The sequence below is a fragment of the Astyanax mexicanus genome, chromosome 7, assembly GCF_023375975.1.
Source record: "Astyanax mexicanus isolate ESR-SI-001 chromosome 7, AstMex3_surface, whole genome shotgun sequence".
NCBI classification, from domain to species: Eukaryota; Metazoa; Chordata; class Actinopteri; order Characiformes; family Acestrorhamphidae; genus Astyanax; species Astyanax mexicanus.
The window spans coordinates 3,584,565-3,611,497 of NC_064414.1; the positions used below are offsets into that span (position 1 = coordinate 3,584,565).

Consider the following 26,933-nt stretch of genomic DNA (forward strand, 5'->3'; position numbering starts at 1 on the left):
GGTGGAGAGCGGGTGGAGGGTGGATAAGGCCAGCCATGATGAATCATCTCCTAACCCTGGGTGGAGCACCAGGAGTAAAGCAGCATAAAGTTATCCAAAAGCAGCGTGTAAGACTGGTGGAGGAGAACATGATGCCAAGATACATGAAAACTGTGATTAAAAAACAAACCAGGGTTATTCCACCAAATATTGATTTCTGAACTATTAAAACTTTATGAATATGAACTTTTATTTTCTTAAGTTTTAAAGGGCATTTTCATCAACAATGATCCATAAACATGCTATTCTATGTCTGATTTTTGTCATTGTTAGACATCTAAACCAAGCCATTCCACTGTTAATCCTGTCTACGTATCATCTTTGCTTGGATTACAATGACAAAAAAAATAAATAATAAGTTCAGCTTTTTTACCAGCATTTCTTACTGCATGTTCAGCCCCATTGCAACAAGGCAAGCAAACCAGTCAATTGCCTAGGGTTCGAGCTGACAGTGATGGATTATGCATTGAATGACTAAGCTGAAACAATAAATTGTGCAGATGTAATCTTGACAGTTTTTTGTCATTTTTATGTTTTTATAAGATTTGATTTACTGTAAAACTCCAGATGATGACACATAATGTACATTTATATTTCTACCAAATGTCAAATATCTACCAGGTCAGTGTGAGGCAAATTAATTTCTTCCCCTAGAGTAAAATCATGCAACAAAAGGGTTAAATAATAGATCAGTGTGAAAATAACGACTCCTCACTGTTGAACAAATATGTATTTACCGGTAGTTAGCGACAGTGAAAAGCTATGACCCGACACTGTGTTAAACCTCTGTAACAATGTTCTATTTTCTATTCATTTGGGCTGGCTTTGAAAATCACAGAACCCAGAAACACTAATTCTCTGTGCAGTGCTAGAAAATCTAGTTAACCTCTGCTAATCCCTCCCCATTAAACTACACACAATGACACAAAGCCTTTCAGATCTCCCAACAAATCCTTCTGTGAACTAGAAAACAGCACAGAAGCACCTGCATCAGAACCACACGCCATAAACTTTGACTGTATTTGCAGGAGGAGTGATATGGGCAAGAATGGGCAGAGATGTTTTAGAGTTACAATGAGAACAAGAGCTGTCCTAGCTTATACCAGTGATGGAGAGAGAGAGAGAAAGAAAAAGGGATAGAGAAAAAAAGAGGTATAGAGATGGAGACAGTGTGTGAGAGAGGGATAGAGATGGAGAGAGAGCAAGAGGGAGAAAAGAGAGAGAGTGTGTGAGAGAGGGATCGAGAAAGAGACAGAGCGAGAGAAAAAAAGCACAAGAGAGAGAGAGATAGTGAAAGAGAGACAGAGAAAGAGAGAGAGGGATGGAGATAGAGGAAAAGAAAGAGAGTGTGTGAAAGAGGGATAGAGAAAGAGACAGAGCGAGAGAGAAAAAGCACAAGAGAGACAGTGTGTGTGCGAGAGAGAGAGAGACAGAGAGAGATAGTACGAGAGAAAGGGATAGAGAGAGAGAGACAGAGAGAGATAGTGAGAGAGAGAGAGAGGGATAGAGAGGCTCTGCTGCAGACAGACTGAATTAAACAGCAGGACTCCTGACACTCTCATGTCTGATGGATTACTCTCAATATGAATGGAAGCTCCATTGCAACTGTCTGACAAGATAACCCGTATGGACGAGCGTCTGGCAGACAGTGCGGTGACAGTGTCATCTGCTGTCTCACTGCTATTGTTCCTACTGACACTCATCACGTAATTCATCATTTGCATATATAAGAACCACAAAGCAGAACCTGGTTAGCAGAACATTTTAATATTCTTATATAAAATTGAAAAGTGATAAGCGAGTGATTTGTCTGGCCTGGTGTTGCTTTTTGTATGCACAATTCCAGGCAGATACCACCAGTCATGATCATTACCACCCACTGCGCTGTCCACTGTAGGTGGTTATGCCTGTGGATTGAGGAATGTTAAATAACCACAAAACTGAAAACTAATGTAATTCCACATCCATCTGGTGCCCACTATCACCCACCTTGCTGAGTATTACTGGAGCCTGCTAGAGTAGTTCAACAAGGATCCTACTTTTTAGTACATTTAAATCTCATTCACATTGAGCAAACAAGTTAGCATTAGCATCCCCCCTCCGAGTTTTCACTACCACCTTAAATTCCACCTTAATTGTGGCAGCTTGACCAGTAGTTCCAAAACAAGTTGTAGTTTTATTCAAGCTAACATTAATGACAAATTATTATTTTTTGTTTGTCACTCAGTGCTTGCTCGAGCACTTAAACAAGACATGTCTCATTTTTAGTAAACTTATTCTTAATCCAAACATTTTCCATAATAAATTTTTTTTTTTAAACTTTTCTGACTGACATTGTGTGGAAGTGTTCGAGGATCGCAGTCAAGTGTATATTTACATTACAGACACTGTTGTTGTGTTATTAAATAATGATAATAAAATTTATATAGCTGTCAGGTTAATTCTTAATATTTAGAATAATGGTAGTTTGTGTGTTTCTTATACAATTGCAAAATTAGTACAAATACAGTTTGGTTTATTAAATAAAATGCTGAAAAATCTAAATTAGCTTTTTACCTTGAAAAAAATCATTAACAGATTAATCGATTATGAAAATAATTATTAGTTAGTTGCAGCACTACTGGCCAGTGTTTAACCTCCCTTTCAACAGCTCAGTGATACAGTATTTACAGTATGCACAGAGCGTCTTGCGCACACACATACTGCTTCTCGTGATCAGGATTTTAACTGGCATTTTTCATCAGGATAATGCTCATCCACATTGGAATGTTCTAAATTAGGCCTGAACGGGTTCAATATCACTGACATGACAGTATTCTCATCACTGTGATTTTAAAGCTTCTATTTTTGGGGGGTAAAAATGCTACATAATGCTGTGCCATATGAGATAAGCTGAATATCGAAGAAGAAACTCTAGTCTGAAAACCTGCTGTTCTTTCCTGATGTTCACTCACTCTCAGCTTCTTCCAGTCTTTTCTGCAGTGGCTCTAATCTCTCTCAGTTTAACTTCATTTAAAGAACCGTATGCATGGATTTCTGGGTGAAGGCAGAGTGTGAGCTAATCGGAGTGGCTGAGCTGCACATAGGGATTATACACACGCCTAAGATATTAAACCTCATCACTCTGAATGTGCTGCTTTTTTGATAGGCTGCACTACATGAAAGGGTAATGCATGTTCCATGGCATGGAACGATAAGCTATTATTATCACCACTACAGAACAGAGTGCAGTCATTCAGCAGACTCTCCCATAATCTCTTTTTTGGATTGCTTGCAGCTAATTTGATTGGCTGTAGTGTAGATACAATTTAGACACAATGTATGTAGTCAGTCATTTCTTACAAAGAATATATACATTATTTTTTGTATTGTCCTTTACACTGTAAAAACTATTTTTTTTCTTTATCTTTGCATAATAAATATGACCTACAGGGGTTGGACAATGAAACTGAAACGCTTGGTTTTAGACCACAATAATTTATTGTCCCAACGGACAGTTCTGGTGGAAACAGGAGAGTTGAGGTGCACATTGAATTCTGCGTGATTTGATCAGCCGTGGTTTTATGTTTTTTGGATACAATCCGGGTTAGCACCCGAACATCCCTTTCAGACAGTTACAGTTACAGACACAGTTAATCCTGTTGGATGTGGTTGGTCCTTCTTGGTGGTATGCTGAGCTGACATTACCCTGGATACCGTGACTCTTGATGCATCACAAAGACTTGCTGTCTTGGTCACAGATGCGCCAGCAAGACGTGCACCAACAATTTGTCCTCTTTTGAGCTCTGGTATGTCACCCATAATGTTGTGTGCATTGTAATATTTTGAGCAAAACTGTGCTCTTACCCTGCTAATTGAACCTTCACACTCTGCTCTTACTGGTGCAATGTGCAATTAATGAAGATTGGCCACCAGGCTGCTGCAATTTAGCCATGAAACCTCCCACACTAAAACGAGACAGGTGTTTCAGTTTCATTGTCCAACCCCTGTAAATCATCATCAATTATTTCTAAAAGTAGATAAAGAGAATCTAGTTCAACAAGTTAGACAGGAATAGTATACTTCCTCATTTAATTATTAAGGAAAATAATCCAATTTTACATATTGGTGAGTGGCTGGTTTCTTTTTCTATTATATTTGTGATCATAACTCAGAGTGACACACCAAAAATGAGTCACGCAGTGGAGAAACAGATGACACACCACTCCATCGCTGATTTTCTAACCTTTCACATTGTGTATTCTGTTTAAACAGTGAACGCTGAGTGCCTGAACAGAAGTCATGATCCAGCACCTGCAGTGTGGAAACACTTCGTCATCACAGCCAGCTTCAGTGTTTTTTTTTTCTTTTTCATTTTTAACACATCAGTGATGATGGTGTCAGATGTGTGACTGGTACACTTCAGTTTTCTGAAGTTCTTCACACGTCTGTCTTTGCACGCTGCTCAACATCACACCATGTTTCGTTTCGTGACTCTGTATGACTAAGTAATCCTAAATTTCTCCTTAAATAGAAAAGAAACTTCCCTCAAATCTCCTGTTTTAATTCTCCTGCAGCAAATCAGAGTGCACCCACTGTTAATAATGCCTCAGTTGCTCAGGTCTGCCTCATTGCTCTATAGAACATTTGATAATGTTAATGTTAATCACCTTATTTTGAGATGTCTTCCCTAAATTTATTGAGAGGTAAATACCCTGGCAGCACCTTAACAATCGGTTTCTGATGGGTTCTGATTGGTTCTTAGAGTCTAAATCTGTGTTTCTGATTGGCTCTGAGAGTCTGAGTCTCCTAATAGACAAAGTGATGATGTTGTGTGATTGGGGCAGGAGATAGGAGGGTAATAACATATAGTCAGAGCTGGATAACTGGTGTGCAGTGCTTTGTACATGTTGTGTGTGGTTTAATGTAACTCTGTTGATGCCTTTATACTGAATGAGTTGTAAGTTTGTGCTTCTGACCATGTGGTGATTATTATTTTGTCTATTTTTTGCCATTCTAAAGAGCATTTAATTAATGATCAATCAACTATGGGGCACAAGAGAAGTGGGCACCCCATCCTCCAATGTGCCACCTTGAGTCTGCCAGTGCATACATACAATATATATGAATGTGATTAGAAGTAGCAAAAGATAATACAGCATTTTCTATTCTGAAACCACACAAAAATAATTTTTCAGTAGAGCATGAGATTAGTAGTTTACAAACCTCCACTGCTCCACTGCTATCAAGCTCTTAATCAGGTGATTGAGGTCTGATGATGGCGAAATAGATCAAATATATGGAGCAGCAGATGAGAGCTTAACATAGAATATTACAGCTTTACCTACTGCTGAAGAGCAGCTTTCTAAAGCAAATAAAAAATAGGCCAATAGATCTCTGCATACTGTGGGAATTAGTTCTGTGGTAATGCATGAATTCCAGCTGTTGCCGGAAATATCTCTATAATATTTATGCATTTCCATTGAATTAATTTAGCAGCCTGTTCCCCTAACCTACCTATTTAAACGTGCTCGTCGGTCAAATTATCGTCAGGGTATTGTGTAATTAAACAGTATTTTTAAAGGAGCAATAAGTAGTAAATGAAAGCAAGTGTGAAATGGCTACAGGAGCCCAATTTTTACTGAAAACACTGAAGATTTCTGCCCCACCCACTTCTCCCCAGATGCGAAGCTCACACAGGTTGCCAGATTGACTGTGAATCAGTGAATATATGTTTCAATGTCCAAAATGCCATCTCTACTACACTAGTGGTGGTGGTAAATTACCCAGTTATGGTTAGCAACCTTACTGAAGCTCAGTGATTACATGCTCAACTGAAAAATAGCCAGCAGGCTCGTTTCCATTGTAATAGCTGGCAACCCAAGGTGTGTAAATAGGACTGGGAAAATGACAGTGGACAGGTATGGAGGCTAAAACCCACACAGACTTTTGGAATGTATTCTCACATAGTTCAAATAAGAAAATACTGTCTGAAGCTTTGCGGTCAAGAGCTGTCTGTGCTATAACTCAACATGTTTCTCTAACAAAGTTTTAGTCTCTTAGTCTTAGTCTTAATATGATTCCCAAATGCAGTCATCCTGAGATTTTCTGCAGGTCTAGGTGCTGCTTTACGTGCTGCTTTACACTGATGACTGAAGGAAAATGTACGTCTTATTTTTAGTAGATGGAGAAAAAAACAAAGCTAATTAATTTACTATTTTCATCTCATGGCTATTATTGGGTTTAGCTCACCAGAGGGGCAATTTATTTTTCACACCTGAAGATAACATAACACCTTTAATTACTCAGCAGACCAAGACACGGGTCTATTTTTCTCTCTCTAAATGAATAAGGACATGTATTTTTAAAACAAGTAGGCCTATTACAATTATTTATTTATTTATTTATTTATTTATTTATTTATTTATTTTCAATTATTTATCCCTTTTGGGAGGAATCAGATTTTTTTTTTTGTTAAACCTGAAATGTGCTTTATTTAGATATTTCTTCATTATTAATGAAATAATTTACAATAGTACAACAAATAACTCATTTCTCCCACACCATTAAATCACTAACGCAGGTGTTGCCACTTCAAATCAGAGACTGATTACTCTCAGTTTCCTGTGAGTACTGATTTGCAGCACCTGTGTCTTCAGCTTTGTGTGTATTTATACCCGTGTTCTTCATCTGTAGTTTTACATAAATTAATGACAACCTTGTTAATTGCTTACTGACCATTTTTGTGCATTATGTCTTCTTGGATTATTCTTTTATGTCATTCATCTTCTAAGTTCACAAGTCAAGTCCCAAGTCCCAAGTCGTAGACTTTGAGTCCTAGTCAAGATGCGACTCGAGTCCACATGTCCGGTAGTAAACACAGCCTTTTTGTAGCTAAACAAACACAAAATCAAATTTATTTGAATCCTTGTGCACAGTTGACTTTTCATAAAAGAAAACTGTAATCCAATGCAGTCTTTACAAATTAATTAAGATTTTGTTACCATTTTATTCGTGAATATGTTGGTAAAGGTAATGACCTTATCTTCCATTCCTATTGATTAGTTAATGTGTGTTGTGTAATCATTAGAAAATCCCAAACCTATCAGGGTTTTCCCTCTTTTTAATGCACTATGCTATTTTTAGTCATGCACAACAGACATTGATCCGCTTGATAGATTGACACATTCATCTAGCCGGCCTGGTCAGAAGCATCTGTCAGATGTAATGAATGGTGTGATTATTCCTCAGGCCTGTTTTTCTGCAGCCCATTATGAAGGCTATGAAGGTTATTTTATAATCTAAATGATGTCCAACTTTTTTTCTAAATCAAAGTTGCTGTGGTTCCTGAATGCTTTCCCTTTTTCATTTACGGAACTCATGGCTGTGCTGTTTTCCTCTGGTTTTAATGTTACATAATATTAGGCTTGTGGTTTTAATGTTATGGCTGATCAGTTGTTTTTCTCTGTCTACACACAACAAAAGTCTTGGCCTTGTGGTTTTAATGTTATGGCTATGGTTTTCCTGTCTACCCAATACAGTATTAGGCAAGTGGTTTTAATGTTATGGCTGATCAGCGTAGTACACAGTCATTTTCCTCTATTTACACAACACTGTTTTGGGCAAGTGGTTTTAATGTAATGGCTGATCTGTTGACACAGTCTTTTTCCTGCACATGTGGTTTTATTGTTATGGCTGATCAGTGTAGTACACTGCCATTTTCCTCTGTGTACATAATATTAGGGAAATATTAGGGAGGCGGTTTCAATGTTATGGCTGATCAGTAGGCAAGAGGTTTTAATGTTATGGCTGATCAGTGTACACAGTCCTCAGTGCCGCACATGTGGTTTTATTGTTATGGCTGATCGGTTACTATCCAGCTCCGCTCACGGTCTCCTCGTGTCCAATCCCGTGCCTCGGCGAACGGCTCAGATGGGAACTCTTAGCCAATCTGAGTGCAGAGGGGCGGGGCCTGTTGGAAAACGGGCGGGAGGGAAAGTGCAGTGGCGCCTCGTGCGCGAGCTTGTGGAGCGGCGCGCTGTGATTGGTCGGCTGTGCGGTTGGGCGGGAAGGAGGGCGGGAGGTGAGGCTGAAGGTGCTGCTGAGGCGGGCGAACACCAGCGGAGCTTTCAGTGACTCCACACAGGCGTGAGACCCGGGGGAGAGCGTGGCTGGCCGGGGGAGCGCTAACCTGCTGCCCTTCTGAACCCGGCGGTGTCACTGCGGGGACAGGATAAGCTTAGCCTGCGCTGACTTTGAGCTACTACTACTACTAGCTATTACTGCTGCTGTTTTTTTTTTCGTTTATATCCAGCTAGTTTCGCGTCCCGTCGCTCGACCGACCTCCACCTCATAACTCCGCGGTATGGATTAGTGAGGGGGGCGGCCGAGGAGCGTCTAAATCCCCCGTGATCTGGATTTAAGCCCAGGACACAGAGACTCACTGCCTTCAGGTATGGACACAAACATGAGGAAATTCACAGTGCGGCGGTGGTTCTCCGTCTACCTGCGCAAGAAGTCTCGCTCCAAGAGCTCCAGCCTGTGTAAACTAGAGGTGAGTGTGTGTTTATAGCATTTGTTGTAGAGAACAGCAGAAAACGTGCGCGCCTGGGTGTGTGTTGTTATCAGAGAGCTGGGGCTCTGCGGTGTTGGTTTAGTGTGTGAGGACGCTGGAGGTGTTAAACCAACACCGGGGGTCTGACTGTTTGGCTGGCCGGCTTGCTGCGTGTCGTTTTCGGCTCTGTGTGGCGGAATGACGCGCCTGGTGAGAGAGCTGCAGCACCAGCCAGAATACCTAACCTAGCCTAGCTATCTAAGTCTTAACTCCGTTTTTTCTAGTAAACAGCTCCTAAAAATATTAATTTACAGACAAAACTATATTTAATTTATATTTTACGTTATAAAATGTAGCTATATAAAATGTAAATATAAACATTTCACTTGTTTCATGTTACTTATACTTCTCTACCAAGATAAATACACAGCAGGGGCTCGCCTTTGTTTTTATCTTGTTTTCTATTTCATTCATATTATATTTTATTCTTATTTTATTCTTCATATTCATAGTGCTAATACTGGAATTACCATCGAAGACAATGGCTTTATACATCAATTTTCCCAAAAATACTTAAATTAATCCCCTTCCTTAAGACACCTAAATTGGCCCCAGATCTCCCTGAATTGACATTATTTCTTTTTAATAATTGCACATGTTAATTTTTCCATTGCCATGCAATGAGAAAGAGAGAGATTTCAAACATTGACCTACTGTGCGTGGTTCCATACTTTTCCATTTACGAGATATAGTGTATTTTGCATGTAGGCGGCGTATATTGATAATTTTTTATCAATAGTTATATACTTCACAGTTTTTCATTATTTTATAATTTTCTGCCTTACAGATTAATACTAAATTCATTCAAACTATAAAGAAAAAAATATTCAGGGGTTTTATCAGTCAGCTTTATGAGGTAGAATCACCTGGAACTCAGGCTTTCAGTTAACAGCTGTGCTGAACTCTTCAAGAGTTAATTACTTGAATTTCTTGTCTCTTAATGTGTTTAAGAGCATCAATTAAAGTAAAGTAGTGAAGAGGTAGAGTTACAGGTATACAGTGAATAGTGAATATTTGAATAATGTTCAAATATATATTATGAGAAGCATGAACTACTCAAGTAAAAAAATGACTTTAAGAAATGAAGGCCAGTCACTCAAACTATTTCAAGAACTTTAAAAGTATCAATTGCAGTCGCAAAGACCATTAAAAAATGTTATGATGAAACTGGCTCTTATCTGGACCGCCCCAGGAAAGGAAGATCAAAAGTTACTATAACTTTGCCTAATGCCAGGTGTGGGCTAAAGGGGTGTAAGTAGAGACAGTTACTGGTCTTTTAACAATTAGAAAACTAGTGGTGCTAGTATGTCTAAGATGAATCATAGTTATGAGTTTTTCATGAAGTTTGTGCATGAAGAACAAAGTAACCAGGCAAAGAAGCTTTGAAGCATTCCAATGAGTCCTTGAGTTGCCATGATTCTATAAAGTACCAGCTTTAAAAGCATATAAATAATGTTATTGAGAGTGCTATGAGATGAAAATGTGATAATCTACTAAAAGAGTAGAGGAATAGGTGTTAAAAATTCGATATTTAATGCTTAGAGGGTCTTACCAACAAGGTTACAAAAGTTTCCTGATTCCTGGGACACTGTTTTGTAATAGTTCTGAGAAAATATTCGACATTTTATAATCCAATCATGGAGGAGAGGCACTGTACATGCAGGTCTTTGAATGACAAAATAGCTTTCTATGAGAGCTGCTTTTAAACCAATTTTCCACTGTTTTACTCTCACTGTCCCTTACCAAAATTCTGATTAAACATGTTGAATCACTAACCACTTTGGAGATGTTCTAGACTTCCATCACACTGGGTTATACAATGACATGCCAAAATGACTTACAATATCACACCTCACAACATATACAGGTGTACACATTTAATGTAAACAGTAGTTTGCGCATCACTTAGTTTGCTATCAAAGGCAGACTGCTTAGCCCAATCAGCTCTCCCTCCTGCACTGCCCCAAAACCCATACATCACCCAGCGCCCCTCCCAGACTACTTAAATTTGAGCTGAGGTTGAGTTACTCTTTATCTGTGTGTGTGAGCTCATTTCCCATCATTGACTTTCCATCTCCAGCACTTTGTGTAATGCAGAACCGTTACAATTAAACAATTAGTCAAAATTTACATTTAAATAATCAGCATTGTTTATTACATCGACTAATCATCGAGCCCTAGTAAACAGTAGCACACATCAGCAGGGTCTAGTCCTCTGTTTGTTTTCAGCCCAGGACGCTCTGACATTGTTATTTTGCTGAATGCTCAGATGTCCGTCAACTGAGATGATCAACCTTGACATACCTGTCTGGCCTTATTAAAAGTTGAGGCTTCAGAATGCTTGAGTTCTTGGGAGGTGACCGTAGCTCTTCAGTAGCTGAAGTATGAAATGAGGTGGGACATTGACGTTATGTTGAGACCAGGTGTCTGTCCTCATGTGGACGGCTTAAAGAAAATGGGTCAAGTTTTTAAATAGAATATTTCTAACCCCAACAAAACAGCATGATGAGATGTTGCTTTTATTGTCCAATGCTTCATCTTTAGCGCTGTGATTCATTTAATTGTAGTTCCTGTGCAGAACCATTTGTCATTATTATGTTTTCACAAAGTGGGAGTGAAATACTGTGTCCTCTGAAATGCAGGCGCCTGTATAATGTGTTTACCGAAGACAACATTACGTTTAGTCTGCCCTTTAATTGCAGTGCCATTTGTCATCTGTGGATTTTACAGCAATTGAGTTTAGAAATAATCAGGTTAATATGCAGATGTGATTAATATAATGGCATTAATGTGGCAATTGTGGGTTGAAGCTGATACCAATGAACATTTTATAAATTAGGAGCTTTTTTTAAATGCAGAAATTAGGATTACATCTGCTTTAATCTGTGTTATAGTTTGGACACACCCCATCTTCTCATTCTATGCGATTTATTCCTTTTTAGGATTTTTTACATTTGTACATTTTGTAAATATTATAATAATCAAATCATCATCAGTAATATTACATTACATTGGGTGGACGCTTTCATCCAAAGCATAAATTACAAATAATGATGTACATTTAGCAATAGAGGACATCGAAGTTTAAGGTAAAAAAAAAAAACAAACAGCAGAAGCAGGAAATGAGGTTAGAAGTAGTTCGTTTGTTAGAGGTGTTAGGAGGCATTAAAGGTAGTAAGGGATGTTCCTGCTCTGGTAGTGGAAGGTAGTTTGTTCCACCATTGGGGAGGAATTCTGTATAAGAACAGTCTGGATTGTTCTTTGCTTTGTGTGAATGTTTGTTTGGTAAAGCTAGGCGATGTTCACTACAGGAGAGCTGTGGCCGGGAGGTAACGTAAGCCTTCAGGAGTGATCAGTGCAGGTAGGAGGGAGCTGCTCCATCATCAGCTTGTAGGAAATTGTAAGAGCTTTAAATTTAATATGAGCATCAACCAGTAGCCAGTGGAACTCAATATATAATAATCATCAAAGCAAAGCAAAGGCTGCATTACCCCAGTTCTCATTCTCTTGGTGTGTTTCATTATTGAATGTTTTGAATCTGGTGAGAGAATTCAATATGAATGCTGATGACGTTTGTGCAGCTTCACTTTTTCACTGTACTTTTTAATACCTTGGTGAACGAGCGGATCGAATTGCCAGAGCATCCACTGCAGACAGAATCAGCACACGACCCATTCCACCCAGAGACAGCTATCCAAAGATCTTCACATACTTCCAAAACAATGGCGCAGTAAAACATTAAACAAACTGTATGACATAGAGGAAAATGTTGGACGAACCTACACTAGAATGGACAGTCGTCTACACCAAACCATCCTTACAAAATGTAGAATCGGACACTCCAGGTTGACGCACCAACATCTACTAAAGAAGAGAAGAGAAGATGCTCCAACCTGTCATCTTTGTAAAGACAGACTTACTATAAAACACATTTTAATGGACTGCAAACCACTGACCTCAGATAGACTGAGGTTTTTTAGTAAAAGTGAGATGCCAAATGTGCTTAAAACTGCAGCACCTGAAAAAGTATATATATTTTTTTACTTTTTTAAATATAAAACGTCTTTTATAATTGTTTTTGTATATATATATTTGTTTTATGACTCAGTTTGAAGAACTGATTTAAGTACCGCCGTAAAAATGACCCTAATGTGTCGGCACGGCGTTAAAAACCTACTCAATCCATCAACATTAATACCTTGGTTAATTTAAATAGGGCTGGGCAATATATATATTTTTGAGTTTTTTAAGAATTAACAAAATTTTTGAACAAGATATAAAAAGAGACAGTATTGTTTATATTAATATTATAGACTGTTGAGTTCTTGACAGAGAATTTAGTACAAATGCTGATGACGTTTGTGCAGCTTCACTTTAAAGGTATAAGCAGAACAAGATCAAGGTTCTTTTTTAATGTGGTGAAAGGAGACTATGGCGTGTGCGCTTTCTGGAGGATATTTATAGAAGGTGGTGAAAATCAGCCGAGTCGATATGAGAGTGAGTAAGCTTTGTGCTTTTTTATAACCGTGTGGAGTGTTTGAGAGAAAGACTCTGATGTCTGGAGACTAAAAAGAATCCGTGGTACCTCAGGGGCAGTTCTGGTTTAAGGCCATCTGTTTGTAGAGTCTTGTGTTTACACCCGGTTGCAGGTCTGAGCTCCTGCTACAGAGGCGGATGTCAGCGCTGAGAGCCCCAGGAGCCGCTGTAGAGGAGAGCGAAGGAAAGGAGTGTAGCAGAGCAAATCTGATACATAGCTTTCTGCACTGAAACACTCCCTCCCACAGAATAACAATGAGTGCTACTAAACTGTACACACACACACACACACACACACAACCATATGCGCAGTGCTCGTGTTTGGTCTCCTAAAGAAGACATCACTTATTTCTTAAATCTGTTTTTAGAAGATCTGAAGGTGATGTACAACAATGTAGGCAAGCCAATACACAGGGAAGAGATTGCCAAAGATGCCCTTTGATCATAATAACACTAGATAGCTAGCAAGCTAAGCTTAGCTAATGCTAGGATCAAAACCTAATGCAAACATCAGAAATTAATGGAATAATGGAATATAGAACATGGAAATATTTTTGTTTGTTTTTAATTAATAATTAAAAAATAAATAAAAAAAAAAGATTAATAATTTGATTTTTAAAATCTTTATTTCAAGTAAAAAAACATAATAAATGAATGTGTGTGTGTTTACTGTGGACCTCTACCTCACTCTACCTCCACTTTTAATATGCCACGTGAAGCATCAAGAACTCCCTCTGATGCTGCAATAAATTTATACAAAATGTTAAATTTGTCAAATTTATCATAAAGCTCCAAGCTTCAAGAACGCACTTTAAAGAGGCCAAACTGTTCTTAAATTTTTGAAAAGTTGAAAGTTATTGTTGAAAAAAAGAGTTGAAAAAAGCCAAGAACCACTGGTGGTTTGAGTGAGTTTAGGATTAATATAGGAGTTTAATATTCAGCGATAAAGCATCACCATTAGCATAACAGTGGAATCATCTAACTGAAATGTGTCTGAGATAAAATTGACTCTCTGTGAGTAAAAATGGTCTGTCAGTGTTATCTGTATTCATTGAGCTGTAGATAAATGAAGGAAGTTCTCAGCCTTTTTCTCGCCAGGCACAAAAATCATGGCCTAGCTGCAGCCTTTTCAGGTAAGAGGTAGGCCGAAGCTTTTCAGGGAACGGGCACCTGCCAACTTGAGATTAAACTGCCAGCCTTTGAAGCACAGCGGACCATCCTTACCGAACAATCCAAGACTTTCCTGGTTCTCTATTAACTGTAATAAAAGCCCAGCACAAAGGCAGTTTGATTGCTTTGAATACAAAGGGTACTTTGAGCTATTGACCCTTTGAGCACGGTATTATAAGCCCTAAAGAACAATGTAGAGCTGCATCTTCTTCAGTATAGATTATCTGTTTTCTGTTTTATAATCCCAATCAATACTTAGTTGTGTAGTTCTTTGCTTGAATGATAATATACAGCACATGCACATATACCAGGCATTTTAAACCACAAACTTTTAGTAACTTTCACCCCGGGGTTTTGTTCCAACTGCCTGGGCGACTCTGCTGTGGCTTTGCCAACAAAAACCCGGGGTGGATTTTTACTCTCTGAACCTGGACCACTCACCTCTGTGTGTAACTATAGGTTTAAATAGGATCTCCGGTGGATTACAGTGTTTTACAGAGACTCTAAGACTAGGTTAGTTGCTGAACTACACTTAGCAGGGCATTACACATAAATAACATATGACCTTGCAAAGACTGTTATTAGTGTAAAAATATCTTTATTTTAAATCGTTTTTAACTGTTGTCCGTCTTGCTGCCTCCTGGTGTCACAGTGCTGTTAGCCAATCTGATGCGATATGTTTGCATGTATGAATATTCATGAGCAAGAGACGTAATTCTGTCATTTCTCCACGCCACTCCTCCACCGCACTAAAGCAGCGTTATACCGAATCACCGGAGCATTTTTTTTTTCCACAAAGAAACAGCTTACATGGCATTCATTTATACTAGAGACCACAACTAGACATTTTAAAATCGATGAAAAAAATGAAGGAATGACACCTTTAAGTTCAGGCGCTCTGGAGCGTCTCATTCAGTTGCTCGGTTGCTGCTTGACCATAGACCAATGCTCGGTTTAAATGCAGCTGCTGCACTGTATTGCATCAGGCATGCATTACCAGCTACTGCACTACGGCTTTGTGCTCTGGGTCTGCATTATAATGTCCTGGCAGCCGGCATCATGCAGGGGCCAGTAGTGCAATTCTGTACCTGTTAAAGGAGGAATACACTGTTTAGCAGCGCTGCACTCTCTGTTGTCAGAGCATTATGCATCTCCACGGTAGTGATGTATTTATTTTTTTGATAACTCTGCTGGCTGATGGATTTTGCTTTAAAGGAGAAATCTGGTGTGAAATGGACTTGGGATGTAGTGAAACATGATAAAGAGCACAAATGTTTGTTAAATAGCCCACCTCCGTTTTTCCCCAGCATTCAGCAGGCTTATAATGCTTTATAATGGGGCATAGCTCAAAATGCATGAATTGTAGCTGTTGGTGAAAATATGTCCATAATATTCATGCATTTCCACAGAATTAATTTTGCAATCTTTTTCCTCTATTCTACCTATTTGTTTGTTTAATTTTAAAACTACCTCACGGTACTGAGTGTATAAACAGTGTTTTAATAAACTGTCTCTCACTTTTACGCACTTTCAAAGTGAAGTGTGGAGCTACTTTGAGTTTGTTAACTGTGTAAAAAAAACGCCATTTCTTTGCATGGGTATGCTCATATTCTATTACATTGTAAGCCTATTATTGCTGATCAGTGCATATAAATTTTTTAAATAATACATAAGTCTAGATTGCTTGTTTAGCTTCCACCATCAATGAATTATTATAGTAATACAGATTAATATATGAATATATTGTATTGGGCAGTGCTGTAAGGCCTACGCTTTAAAAAATGTTTTTTGACTTTTCCAGCCACAGTGGAACTCCATATTAATTCCCTTTTTGTCCGTCTTAATCACTTTCCATTTTTTAATTACAATGGGAGTGCTGCACAATGGGTCTGAGGCAGAGGACTGCACACTGGGTTTCTAAACTGAGTCTTTACTTCGTTTTACTTCATTTAAAAAAGTCTGCATGATGAGGAGGTGAACTTTGATAGCTCATTACACTGCAGAGACCTCTTCAAACAAATTACAGTAAAGCATGCAGTTTCAAATGGGCGGAACCATGATGAAACACGCTGAAATCCATCAGTTTTCATTCACTGTCAAATGCGGTGCTCTCCCCACCTTTACCATCAGAAAGCCTGAGCGCTGTATGAACCTCTTTATTAAGTCATCTGTAGTTCAAGGATCAAAGCTGGATTCATTTATAAGTGGAAGAATCTCTCTGTCTCTCTCTCGGCTAGCTTCCAATAACGTCTGTTAGTTTCTTAAATTTAAGGAAGTAGGACAAATTAAGCTTCTGCAGAGGTGCAATAAGGAGGCTTGGAGAAGCATTAAGGTGTGAAAATGCTGCAGAATGAAGAAGAAAAATGAGAGGGAAGGTTATGCGCTGTCTCATTTTTTTTTAGCCTTTTAAAGCCCTTTCCAGAATAACTGAATACAGTAATCTGTTCCTTTTGAAGGTTTTAGAAGTTTCTACAGACTGTACAAACTCAGCTGCTGTTACATGCTGTTACATTAACACCAAACTGCAATTTTAGAAGAAAAAATTTTTCTTAAACTCATTATATTAACCCCTTAACAAGATCAGCACTTTTGGCCATTTTCTCCCCAATATTTCATGCTTAAATATTGAGGATTTCTGTACAAGCATTACATAAAATGTGTAATTTATTATACAAAATACAAACTGGTCTGGCTGAGGGTCTGGGGACAAAGGCCTCTCTTGTTTTCTGGTTCGGCCTGACCCTACACTGGGTCAAATCACTCATCAAGACCACCAGCACTAGTTATGCAAAGCTTGCTGCTAGATAATATTAGCTGCTTAAAATGATCTAATAATCTATGATATCTGTAGCTCATTATGTAATATGGTCCAGGTTAATACGTCAGATTTCCATTAATATATTGATATACTTGTCCATTCCAGCAAGCATACAGAAAAGAAAAAATTAGAGAAAATTTTAAAGTCAAAGCTCTTGTGTGGGTTATTGGTGCGTATATTAGTGTGTTTAGGTTTGTGCCTGTGTGAAAACAAACCAAACCAATGAGGAAACTCTCCAAGTACCAGACTATTCTACTAATGCGGACCAGAGAAACCTATAGAACTACACTGGTGAAAACAGCCTAAAGGATATAAGTGTGTTGTTTAGTCTAGAATAGAGTTAAAAAAGGAAGAATGATATTGGTGATATTGGATATGCTCATGTGTGAATTCGTGCACTCGTCTCTGTAAAACGTAATGCGTGTGGTGGAACAGCTGGTTCTGGTTACACAACGCTTGTTTCAGAATTCCTCGGCACGCACTTCGCTCCGGGAGCTTCTGTTGCGCAGGGGGCATCCAGGGATTCATTGTCACGCTGAGCTGTTGCATTTGTTGCATATGAAATCTTCGGCTTTGGCCTAATCTGATTTAGGCATAGAAATGTTCTTATGCGCTACTTTGCTCCACTGTAGCTTGTAAGAGTCATTCTTAGCCCAGCTGACCTCACAGATCAGCAATAATAGGCTTAAGGCATCAACCAGTGAACAGTATAATTATGAATAGTTATGTTTTTTGTGTTCTTTTCAAAAGACATTGTCCATAATAATAATATATAATTATGTAGCCTTTTTTTTTTCATTTTCCTTCTAAAGTGCTTCAGCTTTCTTTCAAATGATGCTTAAAATAAGCCATAAAGAATTATTTTTATTGTTTACTTAATAATGTTTACTTTTTTAAGGTTGGTTCGGACTATGGTTCAGACTATGGTGCAAACAAACAAAACCTAAACATGTCATTTTTTTTTTATTATTGTTTTTCAGTAAATGCAGAGGTTTCACATGGAAATAATGCAACTAATTTCTAAAAAAAAGATGTGCAAAAGCATGCATGCAGTTTAGTCCCTGTATAAAATAAGTATTTACAATAAAATAGCACCCTCTAGAAGAGATTAGCTGCCAATATCCAATTTTACACATTTATATACAGTGGCTTGCAAAAGTATTCATACCTCTTGAGATTTTGAGTGATAGACCAACACAAAGTATCACAATTGTGGAAGTGGAATGAAAAAGATACAAATAAAAATCTGAAAAGTGTTACATGCAAAATTATTCAGCCCCCTGTATCAATACTTAAATGCGTAAAGAGACACATTTCACTGCAATTACAGCTGCAGATTTTTTTGTGGGGTCGTTTGTGTCTACCAGCTTTGATCATCTAGAGACTTTTGTGAGATTTTTACCCCATTCTTCTTTATAAAACAGCTGAAGATCAGCCAGGTTGGATGGAGAGCGTCTGTGAACAGCAGTTTTGATGTCCCTCAACAGAAGCTCAATGGGATTTCCTCCAAAAGCAGTTATCAGGGGTTGAACCATCCATCTCAAATAGACTCAACTTTAGGACAAAATGTTATTGGGCGTGTTACCCAGACAGGGATTATGGCTAACCTTGGACTAGAGAACATTTTGAATGGAGATTTCCCATTGAAACTAAATTTTAGTTTAAAACCATGCCATGCTTAATCTCTGTCTGGGAAACTGCCCCATAGATTTTCCAGTTAATCTCCATCATTGACCACTAGACTCTGAAGGCTGAAGGTTCAAAATGAGTGTATAAGTGAATATAGCCTTATAATTTATGTTTATGTTTTTGGCTTCAGTACATGGTTACAATTTAATACAAGTTTTATAACTTAGTCCTCGTCACCATTTTTACATCCACGTATATTTATCTGGTTGAATTGTGAACTTGACTCAACCATGTGTGTGGTTAAGCTTGTCCATCAGATGTACCCAGCGTGGTCATCTCTTTTTTAAAGCGCTCCTCGCCGGCCTCCAGGGTTATGCAACGCTGTTCTGTGTTTATAATTTTTTTGCGGGTGTGAGATAAGCCGGTTTAAGAGGGCTTTTAGCTGGGTCAGCCTCACCAAGCCCGCCTCAATCAGCGCCGCTGCTCAGCATTGGAGGCCGCATGCTTTTATTTAAGCACATGTCTGCAGCATGGCAGCAAGAGCACCGCATGCCAGTCCCTTCTGCAGGCATCTTCACCCGCTGCCCACTTCACTCGGGCCAAGACTGTGGCACCGAGAGACCTTACTGCAAGCTAATCATCCATTAAACTGCTCTGAGATCAGATCATCTTCATAGCTTGTGGACAGAAATGTGCTAAAGTATGCACTAGTGCATTGTCAGAATATACACCAGCAAGCAACACTATTTAGTTTAAATTTGTGTATATTTTAATTGAACTAAAGTTCTGAGAGTTTCCAGAGCTGTTGATTAGAGTAGGGTCTGGCTGCACAGATCCACTATGAGACTTTGATTGAACTCTGGGTAATGATGCTTACACCATATGAGCTCTTTTTAAAGGAATCCGCGAATGCAAGGGAGCTATCTGTGTAGTTTTTAAATAAAAAAAAAAAGATTTCTTTGTAAATAGTTCACATTTTATCCCTTTATCCAGCTAATTACACATATTGTGGTTATTCACATCTAAATACATGTTTAACTTCTTAGTAAATTAAACCATAGTATGTAAAAATGCCATAGAATAAATATTACATACTTAGTTCTTAGTACATCGGACACATTATCCTTTTTATGGAATAAAACAGTCCTGATCAAATGATTTGTATCAAAGTGTATTTATATTACCTGTTCTATTTATTTTGACACTATGTTCTATGCTTTCTATGGTTATAATTAATAAAATAAAATAAATAAACACATTTTTCTTCTACAAACTCTGAATAATAATAATAATCTTATTATTATTATTATTATTATTATTATTATTATTATATTTTTTATTATTATTATTATACAGAGGTCAGCTAAAGTCAGCTAAACGTGCTAATGCTAATTGATATCTGATAGCGCAGCATACTGTATTCAGTTACAACACTTAAGATTTGTAATTGTTACTTAGTGAAATATGTGTAAATATCTAAAGTATTATAGATTATAATTACTTTTTCAAATCTATTCAAGCACAGTGTGCGTGTTTCCACATCCCACACAAACCCGTACATCATTTCTGCAGCCAGATTTTATTGGGTTGATTAACGGTTTGCAATGTCTTTACACTTTAATAAACAATTCCTTGTTTATGTTTAATATTCTCTTTATGCTGAAAACAATCTGCTGAGATATAATGGATACAGCCACTGACTATATTTAGCACAGTTTACTGATCAGAGTTATATTTATAGATGTGATTCAGTTGTTAGGCACACTTGATCTGTTTATTCAAGCCCTTGTTAGTCATAGTGAAAGCTGGTGAAAGCTCTCTCTCGTGTACACACACACACACACACACACACACGTACAAAGCACAAACAGGTTTATGGCAGGAATGTTTGTTTTCCTGCAGTCACATGACCCATATCTCTACCATCTGTTATCTTCACAGGACGACAGCATCCTGAAAGAGATTGATATCAGCAACCATGTAAAAGAGGGCTTCGAGAAGGCCGACCCCTCCCAGTTTGAGCTTCTCAAAGTGTTGGGACAGGGCTCTTATGGAAAGGTGAGTAAAAACAGCAACACAACAAAACCTCAAACAGTACCTTGAGGACTGTCAAGAACTTGATGTGCTTGTGAATTCCTCTGGTCTGGAAATGAGGTAAATTGCTATCTTGGCAGCAGAATACATAGGTACTCCACTGACTGATTTAAACCCTGACAACAGTCAGACTTTCATTGCTATCTTGGCAACACAGGCACTCCACACACGTGTATAACCCTGCTTGTTACACACATACAAGGATGCACAGCGGTGCAAAATCCCAACTTTTACATCAACAATAAACAGAATTCTAAATAAAATAACATTACTGCTTTCGTAAATTACCTGCTGAACCTCCTTCACAGTGTGAATGAGCAGGTCAGTTTCATCTGCTGAGAAGCGTTGGACACGTCCAGGTATCTGTGCCGTTAAAATAGCAATCCGCCCAAAATCAGAACATGCCTGACTCTTAAAGAATATGGCACAAGTGACACACTGATTGGTTAATTTTACATTAATATTATTAGTACATGCCTTTTGCACATTTTGAGCCACGCAAACTGTACTTTTCTCGCCATTATGATAGCAAAGATAGCAGTGCCCAATTGACAGCTCGCCTATATATCACAAAAATATATTGTGTATTTGGGGAAAAAGCCATATATGGCTATACGATACTATATCAATATATATATATATATATATATATATATATATATATATATATATATATATATATATATATATATATATATATATATATATATATATATATATTTACACCCCTAGCTTATTCGGACTGACGGTATAAGCCTGTCTTTTAAGTCTAAAACACATTTAAAATGTAGCATGATATATATATATATATAACAGGATATCAGAACAGAGAACATTTATGAATGTTAGTCTTAAAGGAACATTTATAAAAGAAAACTTTAAGAAAAATAAATAAATTAATTAATTTGAAGGGATTAGGAGAATTACAAATGATGAAATTATCATAAAAATGATCTGCAGCTGATATTGGTGTATAAAAGCATAGTTGTGAGTCAAATTGTGTAAAATAAAGTATTTTCTTTTTTTTTTACACCTGCATTTATTTGTTTTTTGACCAAGGTGTACTTGCAATGAGAGTTTGACGCTTTTTGAGAGGTCCAAGAGTTATACAAAATAGAGTTATTGTTTAACTAATGCATTTAGAACTATGTGGAGAAATATAATTATAGTATAAATAAGTATAGAAATGATGAGTTCTGTAGTTTAATAGTTTGTGTTATGATTGTAACCCCAGATAATTCTTGGTGTTTTTTCTTTTTTACAGGTATTTTTAGTGAGGAAAATCAAAGGCTCTGACACCGGGCAACTCTACGCCATGAAGGTGTTAAAAAAGGCAACTCTGAAAGGTAACATTACATACCCGTTGAGCAACATTTCAAAAATTAAATCTCAATAGAACATCTTAAAAAAGTGTGCCCCTGTGTGTACATGGCACGTTGACCTTTTAAACTAGAATTAAAAACCTGCTGTAAAACCTGCGCTCATCGTTTTAGCGCTGCTTGTGTGAACATGTGAGTCATAACCAGAGATCTGAAGAGCTCTCCAGCTGCTTTTTAAAGAGGATCTGAATCATCCCATAGATTAGTGCCAGGGAGAATGTGTGCTCCAGCACCTGGGGAGAGCTGCATCTGCAGGGTTGCCAGTTTTTCCTGCACGGTGATATTCATCGAGGCACCAGTGGTTTTTTTTTTTTATATATATGTATATATATATGGGACAAATAATGACAGCATCACACTACATGACATTTTAGCCTAGTTTTTTAGTTAACAACAGTTTTTCCTTGTCCGCTCGGGGATCATAAATAAATAAATAAATAAATAAATAAATAAATAAATAAAATAATTAAATAGGTATTAAGATATGTGCAAATGTAGGACGTATTAAAATACGCAACAAGTAGCCGTTTGTTCATTGCTTTTTCAGGGTTCAGGAACACATAACTAACTTATAATCTCCTCCGGATTTAAGAGGTTTGCTCCAGTTAGAACAATTTAAGAACAAAATGTGCCTCAAATGTACCAAAAAGATGTCTTTCCATTTATTTTGTCTTTATTGAGTCACACTGTAATCAGAATAAACAATTTGTCCGCGCCTCGAGTCATTATAGTGAATCACAGTGTTCGCTTCAGAGGCAGCCTATTCCGCAACCTGTCCGCAACCCACGTAACTCGTTCCCTCAGCGTAACCATGGTTACGTCTCGTAGTCTTTTCGACATGCGAGCCGTTCCGCTGTTGATCGCGTGCGAGTCCTGCGTGTACTTGTAAGTGAAAACGACCCCACTGGTGACGGTGACGCCTCAGACAGCAGAGCCCATCACTTTACCGGGCTCATGAGCCGGACCACCCTGGAAGTGCTGAGCCATGTCCCAGAACACCCGAGTAACTAGATTACACAGCTCTCAGTCAGCAGCCGCTGAGTTCGCACTTTTTTGCTGAAGTGTTTGTATAGGGCTGAAGTGCTGTTCTAATTTTCAGACCAAGGGCTGGCTGTTGGAACAAGTTGGCCGTCCAGACACATAAAAATCTGTGTTTTTAATTCTATTGCATAACCTGTATACCTGAGAGTAGTGCTGGGCGATTATGGAGTAAAGAAAAATGTTAATTTTTTTTTTATTGAAAACCAAATTTAAAACCTCTGTAATATAATCAAGAGGAAGATGGATGATCACAAGCCATCAAACCAAGCTGAACTGCTTGGCATAAATTTATCCAAAAGCAGTGTATAAGACTGGTGGAGGTGAATATGCATGAAAACTGTGATTTAAAAACCAGAGTTATTCCACCAAATATTGATTTTTGAACTCTTTAAAACTTTATGAATATGAACTTGTTTTTTTTTTTGCATTATTTGAGGTCTGAAAGCTCTGCATCCTGCATCAGCCATTTCTCTTTCTCTGCAAATAAATGCTCTTAATGACTAAATTATTTTTATTTGGAATTTGGGAGAAATGTTGTCCGTGCTTTATAGAATTATAAAACAATTTCAAGTTCAGTTTACTCAAACATAAACCTATAAATAGCAACATTATTCCAGAGCTAAATAAAATGATTAAATGTCTGTATGTAAAATAGCAATTACTCGAATTTCGAAAATCACATTAAAACTGTAATTCGAATTAACCAGATTATTTGTGAAAATCGACAAGCACTACCTGAGAGGGTGTATAAGCATTTCTTTAAATAAGAGCATCATATTTAATGAATTTAATCTAAATTGTCTTTATTGTCAGTCCTAGAGTTTTTGGCCGATATTAGGTGTGTTTTAGTAGTCCAATACCTGCAGTGCTATATGACCCAGACATGTTGCATTTTCATTTTCTCTTTATCTTATCAATGACTTTCTTACTGCTTATCACTTCACCTGTCAGACCTCTTAATTCTTCTCTTTACTACTGAAACTGAGACTCAGTCCAAACAGAGTGAGGTGGAGGTCCACAGTAAATACACATAGCAAACTACCTCTTAGTCTGAGAACAATTTTATACAGCTGATATAATATGAAAACAATAGCATGTAATCTTGTGTTTAATCCTTTAAACATTTGTGTTCTATGTTTGTCTTTCAAGTGCGGGACAGAGTGAGGTCCAAAATGGAGAGGGACATTCTCGCTGAAGTGAATCATCCTTTTATAGTTAAACTTCATTATGGTGAGTAATACTAGTAGTACTAATTCCCTTCTGAAAAGATAATTAAAAATATATAAATATGAATATAATACTCAGCATTATTTATAGCCCTTTTGACATATAATAAAGAGGAATAAAATGAAAAATATTATACAATATGAAAACATACTTTTAATTGTTGAATACAATTTTATATGTAATAAGAAAAAAGTATTTTGTGTAGTTCACAATCAATTTATAGAAAATGTATACTGTGCGATTATGATCTATATCGTTATTGGCATATGTAGTGGCATATATCGTCATATGAATATTTGGTCATATTGCATAGGCCCTATAGGCCACTATATGTTAATTGTCATGGCAGATGATGATGATGTTATTAAACTATAATTTAATGTTAAATATGAATAATCATGAATATACAAGCTATATACAAAAGAGTTTCCTCCTCATGCATCAGACAGCCACTCTTAGCATTCCAGACGTGTGTGTGTGTGTGTGTGTGTGTGTGTTGTCTTCTACAGCTTTTCAGACGGAGGGAAAACTCTATCTGATCCTGGACTTCCTCCGAGGAGGTGATCTCTTCACCCGCCTCTCTAAAGAGGTCAGTCAGTGCATTGCATTTCAATTTTAGCAGCCTCAGCCTGTTCCTGTTTATATTAATTAATTATTTAGTCAATATTATTATTATTTGGTCAAATAATGTTATTTTTAAATAGTATAAAAATATTAAAAAAAAGTTTTGTTTTTTTCTTAAAATGAAGAGCAAATATAAATATAGTTAAATATGTTAAAAACGACTTGGAACCCTATTTTAGCGATCTATACACAGGACATCAGCCATGCACTGTGCAGCTTGATTTAGGGCGTGTTTGTGTGTCTTTGCTATCGTAACGACGGGAAAAGTACACCTTGCGCGGCTCGATTAATTTTAGTACTTATTCATTGGTGTGTTTTGGAATTAATCACTTTTAATCACACTTTTTTTCTTCCTTAAGAATAAGCTTTTAATAATGGGTATTTAAATGTGAATAACAGAATCAGTGTTAGAAACTTGAAAGATTTGTATTATTGGTGCCAATCCTTTAAAAAATAACAGTATTAATCAAAACAGTATTCTGTGACTAAATCATGTGGGTAGTTTTGATGCTTTTTAAACTAGAACATTGTAATGAGTTTAATTGAGAGTTTTAATAAAGAGAAAATAAATACAAATTTAAGTTAAAGCTTAAAGTTTCCAAAACATTTTTCAATATTTTCCTCCCAAAAAAATATGTGACTGTGAGAAATCATAGCCTCTACCACACAATCCAGCCATTCATAGCAGCAACATATAACCATAGAACTGTGTGAAGAGATGGGTCTCTGATGGAGATTTATACCAACAACGCTGTGTAATTAAAAGCATGTCTGGCAGCTGTTCCCCGAAGAATTGACCCACTGTGGTGTAATTGGTAGCGCAAGTCCTCTGTTATAATTCTCTCTAATTGACTCTTTGATTCGCCTGATTGCATCACTTATCTTTTCCATCTTCCAGATCCCATTAAAGACACCCTTCCAGGATTAGTGCCTCCCTCTTTAGAGCCTGAATGAGAACTACAGCAGGAATACTGTGCCTGTAACTAAGCAGAATTAATATTTTATATAGCAGTTGAATTTGTTTTATAAAACCTTAGTTCCAGTGAAGTTGGGTCGTTGTGTAAAACATAAATATAAAAACAGAATACAATGATTTGTGAAATTCTTTTTAAAAACTATATTCAATTGAATTCACTACAAAGATAAGATATTTAATGTTAAAACAGATAAATGTAATAGTTTTTTTTTATAAATATTTCCTCATTTTGAGTTTAATGCTGTAACATGTTGTAAAGAAGTGTTTTTTTTCATCACCTTTCCTTTATAAACACTTAGTAAGTGATTAGGAACTGAGGACACTAATAGATCACTGAAATTAGGTTTGTAGAAAGATCATTTTTGTTGACTGTTTTTTAAAATACATTAGTAGACCTTAAAATATTTACAGAAATGGCTCCTGTTCTGCACTGTATTCTCCTCTCAGTGGTGGATTGTTGTTGGTCTGTATGCGTGGAGGGCTTTGAAATGGATAGTTGTGTTTGCTGCCTTGCTTTTTTTTTTTTTTTCCTCATCTCAAGGTCATTCGGCTCTCTAACAGCCCCCTCTCATTGTCATCGTAAATCCTCTGCCTTTTTATAGAAGTACTCACCCACTCTTTGTAAATTATACATGAAAGTGGACTAAATAAGCATCAGACAAGGCAGAGATGTCCTTCTGATATCACGATTGTTATCCAGGGTTGGGGTTAACAGCTCTTAATGCCAGTACAAGTCTGAGACTGAGCAGCGGCTCCTTTTAAACACACACTTAATGACTGCAGAGAGGACGATTAATCTCAGTGAAG

General features: G+C 37.3%; 1 protein-coding gene across 1 annotated transcript in view; it reads left to right on the forward strand.

Annotated features, from left to right (window-relative positions):
• The first annotated feature begins 8,110 nt into the window (after positions 1 to 8,110).
• Positions 8,111 to 26,933, forward strand: part of rps6ka2 (ribosomal protein S6 kinase, polypeptide 2) — a 48,052-nt gene continuing 29,229 nt past the window's right edge. Inside the window, exons 1-5 of the mRNA XM_022685206.2 lie at positions 8,111 to 8,572; positions 20,727 to 20,843; positions 22,144 to 22,225; positions 24,449 to 24,529; positions 25,036 to 25,115. Coding sequence (XP_022540927.2) covers positions 8,474 to 8,572; positions 20,727 to 20,843; positions 22,144 to 22,225; positions 24,449 to 24,529; positions 25,036 to 25,115 — 459 coding nt within the window. The 5' untranslated portion in view covers positions 8,111 to 8,473. The remainder of the gene's footprint in view (positions 8,573 to 20,726; positions 20,844 to 22,143; positions 22,226 to 24,448; positions 24,530 to 25,035; positions 25,116 to 26,933) is intronic.